We start from the raw sequence: 15791 nt of genomic DNA on the forward strand, positions 1-15791 counted from the left end.
TATATATATAGTAATCACTCAAGTATCTTGTCACATTGGAATCAATTTACTAGCTAGTTAAATGAATTGCAAAGTGATGTTTCAGGAGTGATCTGACACATGCTAATCTATTCAAGGACTGGTTAATGGAGATTTTCAAATTATTTGAACATTGAATAAATGATAGATCACTGAATATATATATATATATATATATATGTGTGTGTGTGTGTGTGTATATATTTGAACATTGAATAAATGATAGATCACTGAATATATATATATATATATATATATATGTGTGTGTGTGTGTATATATATATATATATACACACACACACACTGATCATTATACATCAAAATGTTAATTATTTTAAAAATTTACTGAGATAATTTTTTTTTGTCATTTCAAAAACTTCTCAATTATATTTTCAGTAAACCATTTCACATCAATCTGCAAATGATCTCCTACAGCTAAAAGGAAATGGAGCTTTCCTTCATTGTCCATTTTCTTTAGTCCCAGCCAATCTTCTTGATAGAGAGTACTATTCTGTAAATTATGCACTACTTTTCCTTGTTTGGCATCATAAAATCCAAACCATTCACTTTCGGGTGGATCCACTAATGAATCCTCTGAAAATTTCACCATGACAAAGTTATGAAGTTTCATTAAGTTTGTCTTGTAAGTTTCATTCTTCACCCTTTCATTATTAATATCTGCAAGAAAAACGCTTTTTTCTCTATATTCCTGCTCATTCAGTGGGTCATGCCAATATTCTGCTTGTACCAGCGACTTTTGGATCCAACTAATGTAAGCTCCATAATTAAGCAACTTACGAATATAATTACATATTACGATATCATCGCCAAAACATTTTGGAATTCCATATACTCCCTGATGCTGACCTCCAAATGATATAAGATTTATCATGGGTGGATTTGGACATCGCTGTGCAACTGCCCGAAGAAACTGCCCACCTTGAGAAAAACCAATCGCATTATAGCCATTGTGTAATGAGCTATCTGCTTCCAACTGTTGACACACACGTTCCACTTGTATGTTTACGTTTAGAAAATAGCTATTTTCCATATCTTCTAACATGTTATTCCCGATTTTTAATGATTTAACGTACACTCCAGATATTTTTTCTTCTAATATTTTTTTCATAGCGCCCATACTCAAAGGATTGCAACAGCTGTCTCCCATACCATGCCACAATATAATTGGTAGAGGTGGACTTGGAGTGGTGGTGATATTGCAATACATGCCATTTGAAAATAGCGCTATAATTAAGGTATAAACAGCCGTCGCTTTCATTTTTGATGAGTTCTCACTAAAACGAAGTCCAGTATATTTTATAGCTAAGAAGTATGGCAGTAAAATTAAATCACAGAGCTAGAAGCAGTTAGTAAAATTTAACGATACGAACCACTGTTCATGTCTCACGTAAAGCACACACGCACAAAAAAAAAAAAAGCAGTAATACGAATTCTAGGGAATTCACTATATAAAAAAAAAATCTGCAGCAGTACACTCAACAAAGAAATATCGCTGCTGTCGTTATTACTACTTTGTTATGCGAATACCGATACATCATCTTGAAGCGCAGATAAATAAGATCATTTGATCTGTACACATGATCACAGATTATATTTATTGATAAAGTTCAAATAACAGGAAGTAAAACAGAGGGCACTGCAAAACACATGGGCGGATAGATTAGAAACGAATGCGATGTTGTAGGAGCGGTTATTTAACATGAGTAAGATAAATGAAATGCAAACGATTTTATTATACTAATTATATAAAATATACAGCACTAGAAAAACAGCATGTGTCATTATTGAAAGAAAAAAAAAAAGATCTTTACATGGTTGACAGATATTTCGTTTTTATAAATAAACATAGTGACGATGTAGGTAACACGAACTCTTTGCAGTTTAGGTAGCTGAACAGAAATTACATTCGATGTAATAGAAAGTAGTGTAATGTACATATAAATAAATATCATGGACTATTTCAAAAGTGGGCTGAAATCAATGTTAGGTGCCCAGCAAGGATTTCAGTGTCCCACAGGAGCTGAAACTGTAAGTATTGTATGAAATCATTTTCCCCATTTAATACTAAATGTAACCAATGCATTCACTTAAGAGAAAATAGTTCATATCTTCGTGATTCCGAAGTTTGTGTTATTTAACAGTAATGGAATATCGGGATAGTTTGTCCGTTTAATAGAAGGAGGGGGGGGGGGGTATTGGAACTTCTGAGGGTCAGTTAGCTTAGCTCCGAAAACTTATAAAGTGTAACAAAACCAATAAAGTGTAAATTTTAAGCAAAGCTTACAGCAACCATAAATTACTTGCCTAATTTTGTTGATTAAGTATACAATATATGTAGGTATAGGAATATTGAATATCCATATTCTCTCCCTTTGTATTTTGAAAAAAAAAGTGAGAGCTGAAAAACTTCTATATAATGCTGTTGTTAAACCTCAGTGCTTGGATTATTTTAAAGATAATTGGAGGGTGGTGAATGGGTAGAATGCATTACCGGAGGTGATTGTGAGTGCTTCATCTGTGAATGAGTTGAAGGAGAGGTATCATAGGTATTGTGTGAATAATAGCTAGTATGTCAGTATAGGATCCTCTGTGATGACTCTTCTAACTCCATGGATACACCCGTTGTAATAATAATATAATATGTATAATAAGAAATGTGGACATTTGGAATGTTTTGGCTCTAGAAGGTGTTGAAGAATTGCTTGTGCTCCAAACAATTTCAAGCAGGAAATTGTTTGGACATGTGAGGATGAATTTAAAAAAATACTAAGAAGAATATATATATATATATATATATATATATATATATATATATATATATATATGAAGTGAAAATGGAGAGGGAAAGGCCAAAAGGAACCCCACAGAAAACATGGATTGCCAAATAAGAGAAAATTTAGGAAAAAAAAAAAAACTGAGTTGGAACAGTGTTCAGAAAGAAAGAATATGGAAGGAAATGAAAAAAAAAAATGGAGAGCTTTGATCTGTCCAACCTGATAGTTCCTTTTAACAGTTAATTAAGATGATATATTTTTTATTGGAATAAGCCTTCTCTTTGTATCTTCTAAGGGTCCATAATTTCAAAGGTACAGGTTAACCAGCTTCTCAAAATACCTCAATTGCTTCATTAGGAGAAAGAATAAATGTCTCCAGGCATCGGAAGATTCATTGTAGGAGATCCTATACTGACGCACTAGCTGTTATTCACACAATACCCATCATACCTCTCCTTAAACTCATTCACAGATGAAGTACTCACAACCACCTTTGGCAATGTGTTCCACCCATTCCTGTGAAAGTACTTTCTTTTAAATTTAAATATTTGCAGAAAGTTTTGTAACTTGCTTAGAAAGTAAATTATACCACACAAAACTATATTCTTGCTTTAACTCTTTACCCAAGCAGAAACAATTTGCTTGAAGAAACTTCATACCAGACTACTTGTATATATAGAAGCTGTTGACTTCACATGATTTGTTTCAGTATACTACAGGAAGTGGATGAGATTCAGAATCTTGGAGTGATGGTAGAATGTGGACTGAAGTTCCGGGGACACATTGCACATGTTGCAAAAACTACATATTGTATTGCTGCTATGATAAAAAGTACATTGAGATGTAGGAATAAGGAGGTGGTGGTGCTTCCATATAAGGCATTAGTCAGACCACATATGGACTGTTATGCTCAGATTTGATTACCTAGTTTTCATTATGATGAGGAGACTGGGCTACTTGTGTATAGGTTCCAAGGTAGTGATAAAGCTGTTGCTTCAAATTATAGGCCTGTCTGGAGTTGTGGTGAAGAAACTTCATAACCAGACTACCATGGATACATTGCACTGGAGAGATTGGTGAGAAGTAGGATACAGAAATGGGTTGATAATAGCAGTATTCTTTGTGGGTATCAGCATGGGTTTGTTAAAGGGAAGTCATGTTTTATTAACTTATGTACTATAAGCTGAACTGTTTGATGTCAGTAATGATTTTACACATTGTTCAACTGATCAGAATTTCAGATAATTCCCATTGTTCTTCCAACGACCTGGATCTTTTCTTAACTAGCTTTCCTTACAGATACACTATTAATGTTAGCTCTCCTCTTAGAAAATCTGACCATAACCTTGTCCATGTTTCCTTTTCTACAGATCATCCTTCTCTCATTCATTCTCAGCCTTGTTTCCTAGTACTACAGTGGTGCAACTGGAATGACTCTCAACATTTCTATTCCACAATTCCTTTGATCTGTTGAGTGCCTCCACTCTTTTGTTCCTAGCATCAGCTCTGATAAAATAACTGAAATTATTGTGACTGGGATGACTGCTTTTATTCCTTACTTTATTCTAAACTCTGGATTGTTATCCAAACCCTGGTTCTCCAACAAATGTGTCAAAGTAGTCCAAGACAGAAATTAGCCTCTTGCTGACTTATGCTATAGCTCATACCAACTGCAATAAAACATGAACAAATCCAAAGCAGACTGTATTAAGCTTATCTTCTATTGAAATAGTAACTGAGCTTTTTGGTCCCTCATCAAGGCTATAGGATAACTTCTGCCCTTTCATGTTTCATTTCACTCATACATGCATATCCCAATGGTAACATCTCCTAAAGATAAGGTAGACCTCTTGGCATCAGTTTTTCCCTCTCACTCTCGTATAGACAACCCTGGCAAAACTTTTCCCACTGCTCCACGAATTATTCACAGTATGCATAGTCTGAAATTTCACCAGAAGGACAAGAAAAATACTTGGTAGCCTTGATACCAGTGAGTCTCCTGGTCCTGATGGTATTCAATGCCAGGAATTGTACTAAAAGATATCATTTTGTGTAATTTCTTCAAGCTGTTGTACTCATCTTTTATATCCAACAAGAAAGCAAGATTTTATCCAGCATGTTCCCAAAAAAAGGAGATAAAAGTCCACCATCAAACTATTGCCGTATTGTTATTCTCAAAAATAATGGAAAAGGTCATCAGCAGCCAACTGATTTCTTAGTTGGAGGCTTCCCAGTTACTCACTGATCACTGTTCTTGTTCTATAGCAAATCTCCTCATCAGCCTCACCCACCGTTGGACACAGTAACTGAGTTGAAATAGTAACTGAGCTTTCTGGTCCCTCATCAAGGCTATAGGATAACTTCTGCCCTTTCATGTTTCATTTCACTCATACAGGCCATGGAAAAGCTCAAATGGTCTCTTGATATTTCCAAGGCATTTGATTGGGTCTGACATCATGACCTACTTTCCAAGCTGTTATCATGTATTTCTCCTTCCCTTTGTGAATGGATTGCCAACTTCCTCTTCGGCCATTCAATTGTGGATCATAGTGGATGGCTTCCTTCCATCAATTTTTTCAGTCAATTGGTGTACCTCATGGGTATCTCCTTTTTACCTACACTCTTCCTCTTATATATTAATGATTTTCTCCCTCTGCCTTCCAATCCTATTTGTAGGTTTGCTGATGATGGTATTCTCTGCTCCTCTTTTTCATTTCAAAACCTTGTAATGCTCAAGTAATTCATTCTTCAAGATCTTTAACCAATGCCTTCAACACCAATTTCCATACCATTCTCAAGTGGGGTGAGGATAACCTGGTGAATTTCACTGCCACTAAAATGCAATCCTTTCTCATTTCCCAAAAGAAAGATTATGCTTCACTCTTCCTCGCTTTTTGACAGTATTCTGCTCCCCAACAAGAATCATTCTTCACTTCTAGCCTACCCTGTTACAAGCACATTAGATCCATACCTCTTCAGCCTCCAAAAAAAAAAAAAAACTTTTTTTTTTTTCTAAACAATAGTTCTTTCTTTCCAGTTGCTGCCCTATAGACACCCTAGTGCTGCACCATGTCTTTTTGTTTAGGTATTTCAGGACTCTGCTGTATTGAACTAGTCACTACCATTCCTCTGCATTTCTCTAATCACATATGAATACATGTAACTGATCAACACTCATATATATAGTCCTACTCCAAACTTCTTGAATCAACTTCTCATCCTCCTCCTCCTTCTTTTCCTATTATGCTATTAGTGTATTTGAGGGCTAGGGAGTGAATCTTTCCTATTTTACTATGTCATTTCGTCTTATGCGGCCACCGAAGGGGGCAAGCTAGCCCCAATAGGTGCCAATCCCAAGCCTGGGTAAATGACGAGGGTTGACATCAGGAAGGACATCCGGTTGTAAAACTTCACTGCCAGCTCTAGCTATGATCAAATGAGTTGAAAAGAAAGTGACACAAGGGCTAAGACATACCCCCTTAGGCGACACACAGCTACATTTAACGCAACTACCTTGTCCACTTCTCACAGTCCTACAGCTGTCAGAAGTGGTCAAGGGCTACCATATCAAGGGTGGATGCAGTTAAAGAAGCGAGCCCAGCAGGTGGAGAAAATGTTGTGAGTGGGAACATCGAATATTGGGAGCATGACTGGAAGGGGGAAGAGAGGTGGCAGGCATGATGAGGAAGAGGAAGTTGGACATTTTATGTGTGCAGGAAACAAGGTGGAAGGGTGAAAAGGTGAAGGAATTGGGAGATGGGTGTAAACTGTTCTACTCCGGAGAAAATAAAGAGGGAAGAAATAGTGTTGGATTTGTGGCAGTACATTATAGGTGTGTGGCAGAATGAAGGGCAAAGTACTAGAAGTGAGTAGAAGGAATGATAGGATCATGTGAATGAAACTGGGTCTTGGAGAAGAGCAAGTGGGTCATTTTATGTGTATATGCCCTGCAAGTTGGCTGTACAGCAGAGGAGAAAGACGAGTTCTGGAACGTGCTAGATGAAGAAATGAGAGGAAACTGGAAGAAAATGAGTTCGTCATTATTGTAGGAGACTTAAGCACACACATGGGAAGACAGAATAGGAACTGTGAAAGGGTGCATGGTGGCCATGGGATGGAAATGGCAAACTAGGAAGGGGAGAGAATTGTGGACTTCATGGTAGCGTTTGATCTAAATGTGAACTCATTTTTCTGCAAGAGAGAAGAACATTTGATAACATTTAGAAGTGGTGGTAACAACAGTTCACAGATTGACTACATTTTGACTAGAAGAAAACATCTTAAGGAAGTAACAAATTGTAAGATAATCCCAACAGATCAAGTGGCGCAGCAACACCGGCTGCTGTGTGCAGACTTTAAAATAAGGTCGAAGATAAGAACCTTTGGAAGCAATGGGATGAAGATAATTAAGTGGTTTTGCTTAAAAGAAGAAAGTGTGAGGAACTGTTGTAGGTAGAGGGTGTTAGAGAGGATTTCGGTGGGCTAGAAAGTGTACAAGATTCATAATTCATGGATTGTGGAGACATAATTCAAAAGCAATTCTGACTGTGCAATTGAGGGGGTTTGATGAAACATCTGGAAAGATTAGAGAGCAGAAGGAGGGTTGGTGGTGGAATAATAATGTACAAGAAGCAGTGATGGCTAAGAGGAAGGTAAAGCAGAAGTGGAACAAGTCAAGATTGCAAGAGGATAGAGAGGAATACAGAGAGAGAGAGAGAGAGAGAAAGTGAGAAGCCAAGAGTTTTTGCACAGGCGAAGGCCATGGCATATAAAGATCTTTATGATCAATTAGAAACAAAGGAAGGACAGAGAAAAATTTATCAATTGACAAAATGTAGAAATAAGGCATCAACGGGCATCTTACATGTGAGGCAGATCAAAGACTGGAGGAAGAGTATTAAGGAGGGATGTGGATATAAGAAACAGATGGAGAATATACTTTGAGGGACTTTTGAATGAGGAAAATGCGAGGACTCAGGAGAAGATAAGCAGCCTTATGAGGGGATGATGCAGAACATCAGTAAAGTGGAAATGAAGGAGGCCATGAAGGGGATGAAGAATGGAATATCGGTGGGCCCTGACTGGATCCCAGTGGAGACCTGTTCATAAAAGTTTGCCAACAGGAAAATATACCTGAGTAGTGGAGGGAAACTATTCTTGTCTCCATCTACAAGGGTAAAGGGGATGCATTAAGAATTTTAGGGGAATAAAGTTGATGTCCCACACAATGAAAATCCTAGAAAGGGTTCTTGATGGAAGATTGAGGAAGGAGGTGGAGATAGCAAAGCAACAATTTGGCTTCATGCCTGGTCGATGCTATCTTTGGGTTATGGCAGATGATGGAAAAGTTTCGAGAGAAACAATGGGAACTACATCTGGTGTTTATAGATCTGGAGAAAGCATGTGATAGAGTGCCAAGGCAAGAAGTCTGGAGGTGTCTGAGGGAGAAGAAGGTACTGGAGAAATATGTCAGGTTGGTGCAGATGTACAGAAATGTGAAGACAAGAGTTCGGACCTGCCTGGGAGAGACAGAAAGTTTTCAAGTGACACTCAGTTTGCATCAAGCGTCAGCATTAATTCCATTCCTGTTTAATATTGTGATGGAGGTGGTGATAGAGGAGTTGAGAGAAGACGTGCCTTGGACAATGTTGTATGTGGATGACATTGTGCTGTGTGAAGAATCAGGAAAAGAAGTGGCAGCTAAACTGGAAAGACGAGGAAAGTACTGGAACAGAGAGGTATGAAACCGAGCAGAAATAAGACAGAGTATAGGTGTTGCAAAGTGGATGGCAGCCAGGAGACAGATCAAGAGCTGGAAGGAAATGTCACCAGCAAGGTTAGGGACTTTAGATACTTAGGTTCAACAGTGAAAGAGGATGGAAAGGTTGAGAAGGAAGTGGGATGCAGGATACAAGCAGGATGGAGAAACTGGAGAGAGATAGATGGCTGGAGTGCTGTGCAATAAGAGGGTGCTGATTAATATAAAAGGCAAAATCTATAGGACAATAGTGAGATCAGCTATGACATATGCTATGGAAACTGTGGCCCTGAGGAAAAATAACATCAGCAGGATGGAGATAGTGGAGATGAGAATGCTTAGGTGGATGTGAGGTGTGACCAGAAAGGATTTTCTGAGAAATGACTATGTGAGGGGGAAACAGTGAACGTTACAAACTTAGGAGCAAAGATACAGGAGGCAAGGTTAAGATGGTTTGGTCATGTGATGAGGAGGGAGGACAAATATGTGGGAAGAAAGGTCATGCAGATGGATGTGCAGGGGAGGAGGAAGCATGGCTGGCCAAAGAAGAGATGGAGGGAGCTGGTGGAGAAGGACTTGAGGGTGAAGAACTTAGATGTGGTTACAGCCCAAGACAGGAGGATGTGGAAGAGACTCACCAAAACCGGTGACCATACTTAAGTGGGACAAGCTGCAGAAAAAGAAGTGTCACCTTTCCATAATCATTCTTTTTTTTTTTTTTTTTTTTTTTTTTTTTTTTTTTTTTTTTTGCTGGCTACATATTGAAAGAACTCCTTAGGATTTTTTTTTATATATATTATTTTGGCTTATTATATTTACGGCTATTTGCTTGCTTCTGTTTAGGAGTGCCCCAGTTTAAATGCCATTGGCTCTTTTCTCACGGATTCTTAGGGCATTGTAGATGTATATTTATCGATAAATATATGTTGCATAGGACAAGAAATTTGCACATACCTTTTTCTTGGTGTTGTGGTTCTTCTTCTTTTGCATTGTCCAAACTACTGTGTGTGTGTGGGGGGGGGGGGTTGGCAAGTGGGAGAATTGAAATAACAAATGGAAAAAACCCGGGTTTTTTTGAATAACATATATATATACATATATATTATATAAGGGATGGGCAGAGCATTTTTTATATATTTATATGAGGTGGGAAAGGGTGAAAGGGGTTGAAAACAGCAACTGATTTTTTGGAGGGGAGGGGTTGACGGGGTGCGGTCCGTTTCAACTATTCGTGGTCATCGTCGTCTGAACACATGGAGGAAGTGGATGCCATGTCAGGTCGGGTAGGTGCTTCTGCTTTTGAAGTGTTTGTGTTATCACCTATTGGTTGGGGTTGTGACCTCAATTTTATGTTGTGTAGCTTCCAAACCTCGAAGATTATGTAGGACCTGTGTACGTTGATAGAGTTCGTGTCACACTTTATGGCTATTGTTTCCGATATTCTAAGCATTGTTTCATTGTCTTGTCTGTCTATTATGATGGCCTTGTTGATCTACGGGGTATGTTTTTGTTCAAGGGCGTGGACAGCGATTTCCATTTTTCCTGTGCTTTGTATTCGATTTTTCTTTTTGATATTGCGTTTTTTAGTATTTAAATGTTCTGGAATAGGGATGTTACAATCACAGAAGTGTTCTTGTAGTCTTGCCCATAAAGACCTGATGGTGGAACCTGTGTAGGTGATATCACAGTCTTTTTGGCAGGGAAATTTATAGACTACATTGTGGTGTTCAAATATTTCTTTTTGTGTCTGAGATTTAGTGGGTTTTAGGAGATTTGCCCAATTTTTGGTTTGTGGTGAATACCAGTTTGTAGTCAGTAATATGGGATTTTTCCCAGAAATAATATCCATTATTTTGGCTTCATTATCTAACTGCTGCTCATACTTCACTTTTGCTACTCTTACCCACCAAGTCACCCTGATTGCCTGTTCATTGTAATCCTCATAGAATGGATTATTACCACTCCTCTTATGCTGCCTCCATAATGCCTTTTTCCTCTGTATCGCATGCTTAATCTCTTCATTCATCCATTTCACACCTACCTTATTTAACTTTCTGACACTTGGAATACATTTAGACATTGCTTCTACTAGATAGTTCTTGAATTTCCCCCAAGTTGTATTGATGTCCTTTCTAGCCAACTCCTCATTTCATCCTATACTTGCAGGTTGTCTTCTGAGATTCTCATAATCACCAACCTTGTAGTTCGACATATACCTTTTCCTCACAGAGGTCCTCATACTGCTGACAACCACCAGGCAATCACTTCATGGTCTCACCAAATGGAGGGTGATTGGACAAATCATTTATAATGACATCCTCTGGTGAGATGATCAAATCCAAGATCCTCCATCCTCATGTGCTCTCTATTACATACTGCCTGAGGGCACTGTCCCTCAAAACTCAAGAAATTCATTATCTTTACTTCTAGTTGCCATCTCGTCATCCCAGTCTATATTGCCATAATTAAAATCGCCCATAATGACCAACCTTTTCTTATTTTCTTGGCTAATTTGATTATACATTTCATGGTCTACCATCCACATTACCAGGTCTATAACAACATTAGATCAAGTATTTCATTCTATTCACCTTTATCTTACACCATACTGCCTCAGAATCACTGCCACTATTTCCTTCTTGCATCTCTACCTTGTATGGACATAACTCTTTCTTTATCATCAATGGCACCTTAACCCCCCCCCTTTTTTTTTCCTTTTCTATCTTTACAAAATACATCATCCTCATCCAACATGTCTCGCTTATTCCAACAGTTCTTTGGTGAACAGACCCAGTTAATGCAACCATTTCATTACCTCTTTCATACCTATATCATTCATTTTCTTCATTTTCATTCTTCTGTACATATCTCATTCTCTTAATTTCACTCTGCATTCCGCTTCATCTCTTGCCTCATCTTAACCAACTCAGCTTTTAAATCTTGTATCACATTTTCACTCTTATTCATTCTCTCAGTTTTATTGCCAACCACTTGTTTGCTGTTAAGGATGTTTGCTATTTTAGCTTTAATTGCACTCTTTTTTTCAACTCCTGCTATATCCATATTGCTTTCATCTTTCTTACCATCAATTGTTAAGTTCATAAGAGAACTTCTCATGAACCAAATCATTTGATTCAGCTCATTTGATTTGATTTGATTATTTCATTATCTTTTATAACTCACTATTTTATTATATATAGTACCATTTCGAGAAAAAATAAAGTATCCATTTTTATTTTACCAAACTAATAAACTGATTGCACAAGATTTCAAAATTTATGAGATAGATATTCTAATCTGTAGAGTGTGCTTGACCATTTATGAGATTGCTTATTATAATACTGTGCTACACACTGTTTCACACCCATTCGTTCTTCTCAGCAACAATAATAATTTTAGAAATTTTCTTAGTACAAACATCCTTCTTTCCTGCAACAATCACTTAATAGATTCTTATTCTTCTAAATAGTTTTATTATCAATATATCATTGTTTAAAGCTTAATTTTCTTACAAATGCAGTACCTATTTTTGCAAACCCCACACAAATGCAAATAAGTATATCTTTGCATTCATATAAACACAATTTCATTTTATGTTTACAAAATCACTTTGTTAATATTTTGCTGATTAACTATTGTATTCTTAAAGCCATATTACTGGATCATTTGTAATGGTATTCTTTGTAGCTATTAAGTTTTATTTAGTTTGATATTTTGATATGTATATAGTAAATTGCTAACCATCCAACTCCCTTGGGTTCAAGATAAAATGGCTGGTTGGAGTAATAGGATGCTGAAAGGAATGGGAGTGGGGGGTAGAACTGGAGGTATCCTTTATTTGTCTGAAGTAGCAGTAATATGATACAAACCTGGGTTAGATTAAGAGACCTTCTTGAAGTAGTTGTATTATTATTAACACCAGACCCCTATGAAGTTAAAAGACTTATCGCATAAGATAGACACTGTCACATGCAAAACTCATCCAACCATGCTTTAAAATCATTCATTGTGTCCACATTCATCACACTCTCAGGCAATGCATTCCACTATTGAGCACCTGTTTCTCACAGACTCCTTATAGTTTCTAGATATAGCATCTTGTTCCACTCCTGTCTTCCATTTGTGGAAAATTTCTTCAGTAATAACCACTTACCAACTTATGTCTCAATCATATTCCCTCCGTTCCTCCTCCTTCTATTTATGAGTTTTGCAAACTTCACTTCATCAGTCTGTCTTCATGCTCCACATTCCAAAACAGTAATAAGTTTAGTTTAATCCTTTATCTGGGTGTGAGCAAACAAAGTTTGTGCCTGAAAGTATCTTCAGGACTGGGGTAAGGTAGTGCAACACCAGGCAACTCGTTGCAAAGGTGGAGAAAGCTCTCATCACTTCTATCTCAGTATCTCTCTTATTATAGTCTAACCAAGTGAAAAATAAACTCTCAAAATTCCAAAACAAGATACCACCTTAGTCAATTTTCTGTAGACCTTTCTAATATATCCTCATCCCCATTAAAATCAGATCACCAAATCTATGCATAATAATCCATATGAAGCAAAGCCTTATGCAGTTGAACCATAAGCTCTTTATTTTTGCATGTCAAGGTCGTCCACATCATTGTCATAATCTGATATTATTATCATTATTATCCAGGCCTCCATGGAGTCAAAAGACTCATCATGGGAGGTCATTTTTAGGAAATACAAAGTCTATCATACCACTCCTTGAACCCATTAACCGTCTCCACTCCAATCACTCTCTCAGGCAATGCATTCCAAGGTTCAACCACCCTCCACGCATAGAAACCACTCCTCACCCTTTTGCACACAGCCTCCTTTCGTAACTTCCAGGGATGACCCCTTGTCATCGCTCCTTCCTGCTGTTTCACCAAGTGAAAGAACTCTCTAATGTCTATCCTGTAACTGCCTCTCAACAGTTTAAAAGTCACGATCATATCACCTCTCCTTCTTCTTCTATCCACCAAACTCTGCAGTCCACATTCCCTCAGTCGATCCTCATAACTCATATTATTACCTTTTTATGTATATCTTAACTGTACTGTTTCAGTACTGAACTGTACTGAAACCAAAGATGGTTTCAATACAGTCCTGAAACCATCTTCGTTATCTGTCTCTGTACCCTTTCCACAGTCAATTTATTCCCTTCAAATCCTGGGGACCAAATCTGAGAACAATAATATAAAGTGTGGTCTGATCAGGGCCATATACAACGGAATGATAACTCTTTTATCTCTGCAGGTCAGCGTCCTTCTCAGTATTGCGGTAATCCTCTGAGTTACACTCACCACCTTTGCAATATGCTTCCTGAATTTCAGTTTTCTATCAATCATCACCCCCAGATATCTTGTCTCCCCTACCTCCTCCAGTACAGCTCCTCCAATTGAGTACACATCCTCCCATCGATGGATCCCAAACCTCAAGACTTTATATTTTGCTGCATTGAACCGATAACCCCATTTATTTGCCCATCTGTCTAGTTTATTCAAATCCTCTTGCAGGACTGCCACATCTGCACTATTACTGATAACCCTTCCCAACTTCACATCATCCGCATATACGGTTCCCATTTGCCCCAATTTTTCTGGGACAGTCCCGTTTTTTATAAAAATGTCCCGAGTTAATTCCAAAAGTCCCCCTTTTTTAAGTATCCTTCAGGAAAAAAATGGATAAACGGATTTTATCTCGTATTTAGTACCAATTTCTATTACAATGTTGATAATAAGAAATTTTATTTATTTGTTATTTATAATAATAATCATTAGTATTATAAATAATATAACTAATAATAACTAATGGAATGTTCTTTTTTCCCATGCTTCTGTTATAACAGTATCTTACTTGATCAATACTTTGCGTGTTATAATTTTTATCGTTTTTCCACCCCCTATAATGCCGAAACGTAAGTGCAGTATTAATGATTATATTAGAAGAGAATTTCCTTTCATCAAAGGTGTAGATGAAAATGTGGAATGTACTTTATGTAACTGTAAATTTTGCATTTCGCATGGTGGTCAATCAGACGTAGTCTACCACGTGAAAATGAAAAAAATATAAAGCTGCTGTTCGAAATAAGGCTACCAACTGCAGTATAAGTAATTTTTTAATTGTGAAAACCAAGAGTGAAAAGGAAAAAGAGTTATCACTGGCAGCGCAGGAAGCAACCTTAGCGTATCACAGCGGTGCATAACGACAGCTGTAACTCCATGGACTGCAAAACAGTTATCGTGAAAAAATATTTCAACGATAAAATCAGGTATTTGCAAACAAAGTGCAAGCTAATAATAAACAATGTTATTGCGCTATTAGTGACAAAGCAGATTGAGGAAGAGCTAAAAGAAGTTTGTTTTATATCAGAACTAATCTATTCATCAAACCACTTTGACATGAAATTAGTGGTCATTAGATACTATCATCCAGAAAGAGGTGTGAAGGTATGTTGTGTTGGAGTTAGTTAATCTAGGTGGTGAAACTTCAGAACTTTTATTTTCTTATGTGTTGGAAGTGTTGCAGAAGTTAGATCTCCTGAAAAAAGTTATTGCTATATTACCAGATAATGCAAACAAAAACTTTGGTGGAAAGAATAATCTGTACTTCAAAATGCAAGAAAACACAGTGAACAATTTAATTGGAATTGGTTGCCCTGCACATGTGATACATATTGCTGTGCAGACTGCTTCCCTATTGATCTTCAATTAATAATTAACAAGATTTATCAATATTTCACATATATTGTATACGAGTTGAGGAACTCAAATTATTTTGTGAATTCACAAACACAGAATATAAAACTATTTTGGGTAGCAGCAAGACAAGATGGCACTCTCTTTTGCCTGCAGTCCATGGGATTATTAACATGTTCCCTTCATTGAAGTCATATTTTCTTTCTATTGACAAATGTCCCATCATTCTCAAATATTTCTTTGAAAATACACTTTCAATTACACTCCTGCATTTCATTGCCAGCCAGTTAAAAACCTTTTATGATACTATGCATTTTTAAAAATTATGGAGACAACTACCTTGTTTGAATAAAAACTTTAGTTTAATATAATTAAATCTACATTCAATGTTTTGACCTTTATGTCAAGGTCATCTTCTGGAGCATATAACTATACACAGAAAACAAGCTTCACTACAATCAAACTGGTTTGTTAAAGTTACTGACCAACCGCTGCAACAATTGTTGGCCTGACCTCTGGT

At 37.1% G+C, this 15791-nt stretch overlaps 2 protein-coding genes across 3 annotated transcripts in view; one reads left to right on the top strand and one right to left on the bottom strand.

Moving 5' to 3' along the window:
• Positions 1-317: 317 nt before the first annotated feature.
• Ppt1 (Palmitoyl-protein thioesterase 1) lies at positions 318-1595 on the bottom strand. Its single transcript, XM_090403839.1, has one exon. The coding sequence runs from the start codon at positions 1295-1297 to the stop codon at positions 383-385; it is 915 nt and encodes a 304-aa protein (XP_090259965.1). The 5' UTR covers positions 1298-1595; the 3' UTR covers positions 318-382.
• Positions 1596-1810: 215 nt separating this feature from the next.
• The window catches only part of LOC150099478 (general vesicular transport factor p115-like), a 354365-nt gene continuing 340384 nt past the window's right edge, over positions 1811-15791 (top strand). For both annotated transcript variants that reach the window (XM_090403647.1, XM_090403648.1), the window contains exon 1: positions 1811-2067. In XM_090403647.1, coding sequence (XP_090259773.1) covers positions 1990-2067 — 78 coding nt within the window. In that variant the 5' untranslated portion in view covers positions 1811-1989. The remainder of the gene's footprint in view (positions 2068-15791) is intronic.

This window comes from Typopeltis vanoorti, chromosome 14 (assembly GCF_054136105.1).
Source record: "Typopeltis vanoorti isolate ZY-2024b chromosome 14, IOZ_Tvanoo_1.0, whole genome shotgun sequence".
Lineage (NCBI taxonomy): Eukaryota > Metazoa > Arthropoda > Arachnida > Uropygi > Thelyphonidae > Typopeltis > Typopeltis vanoorti.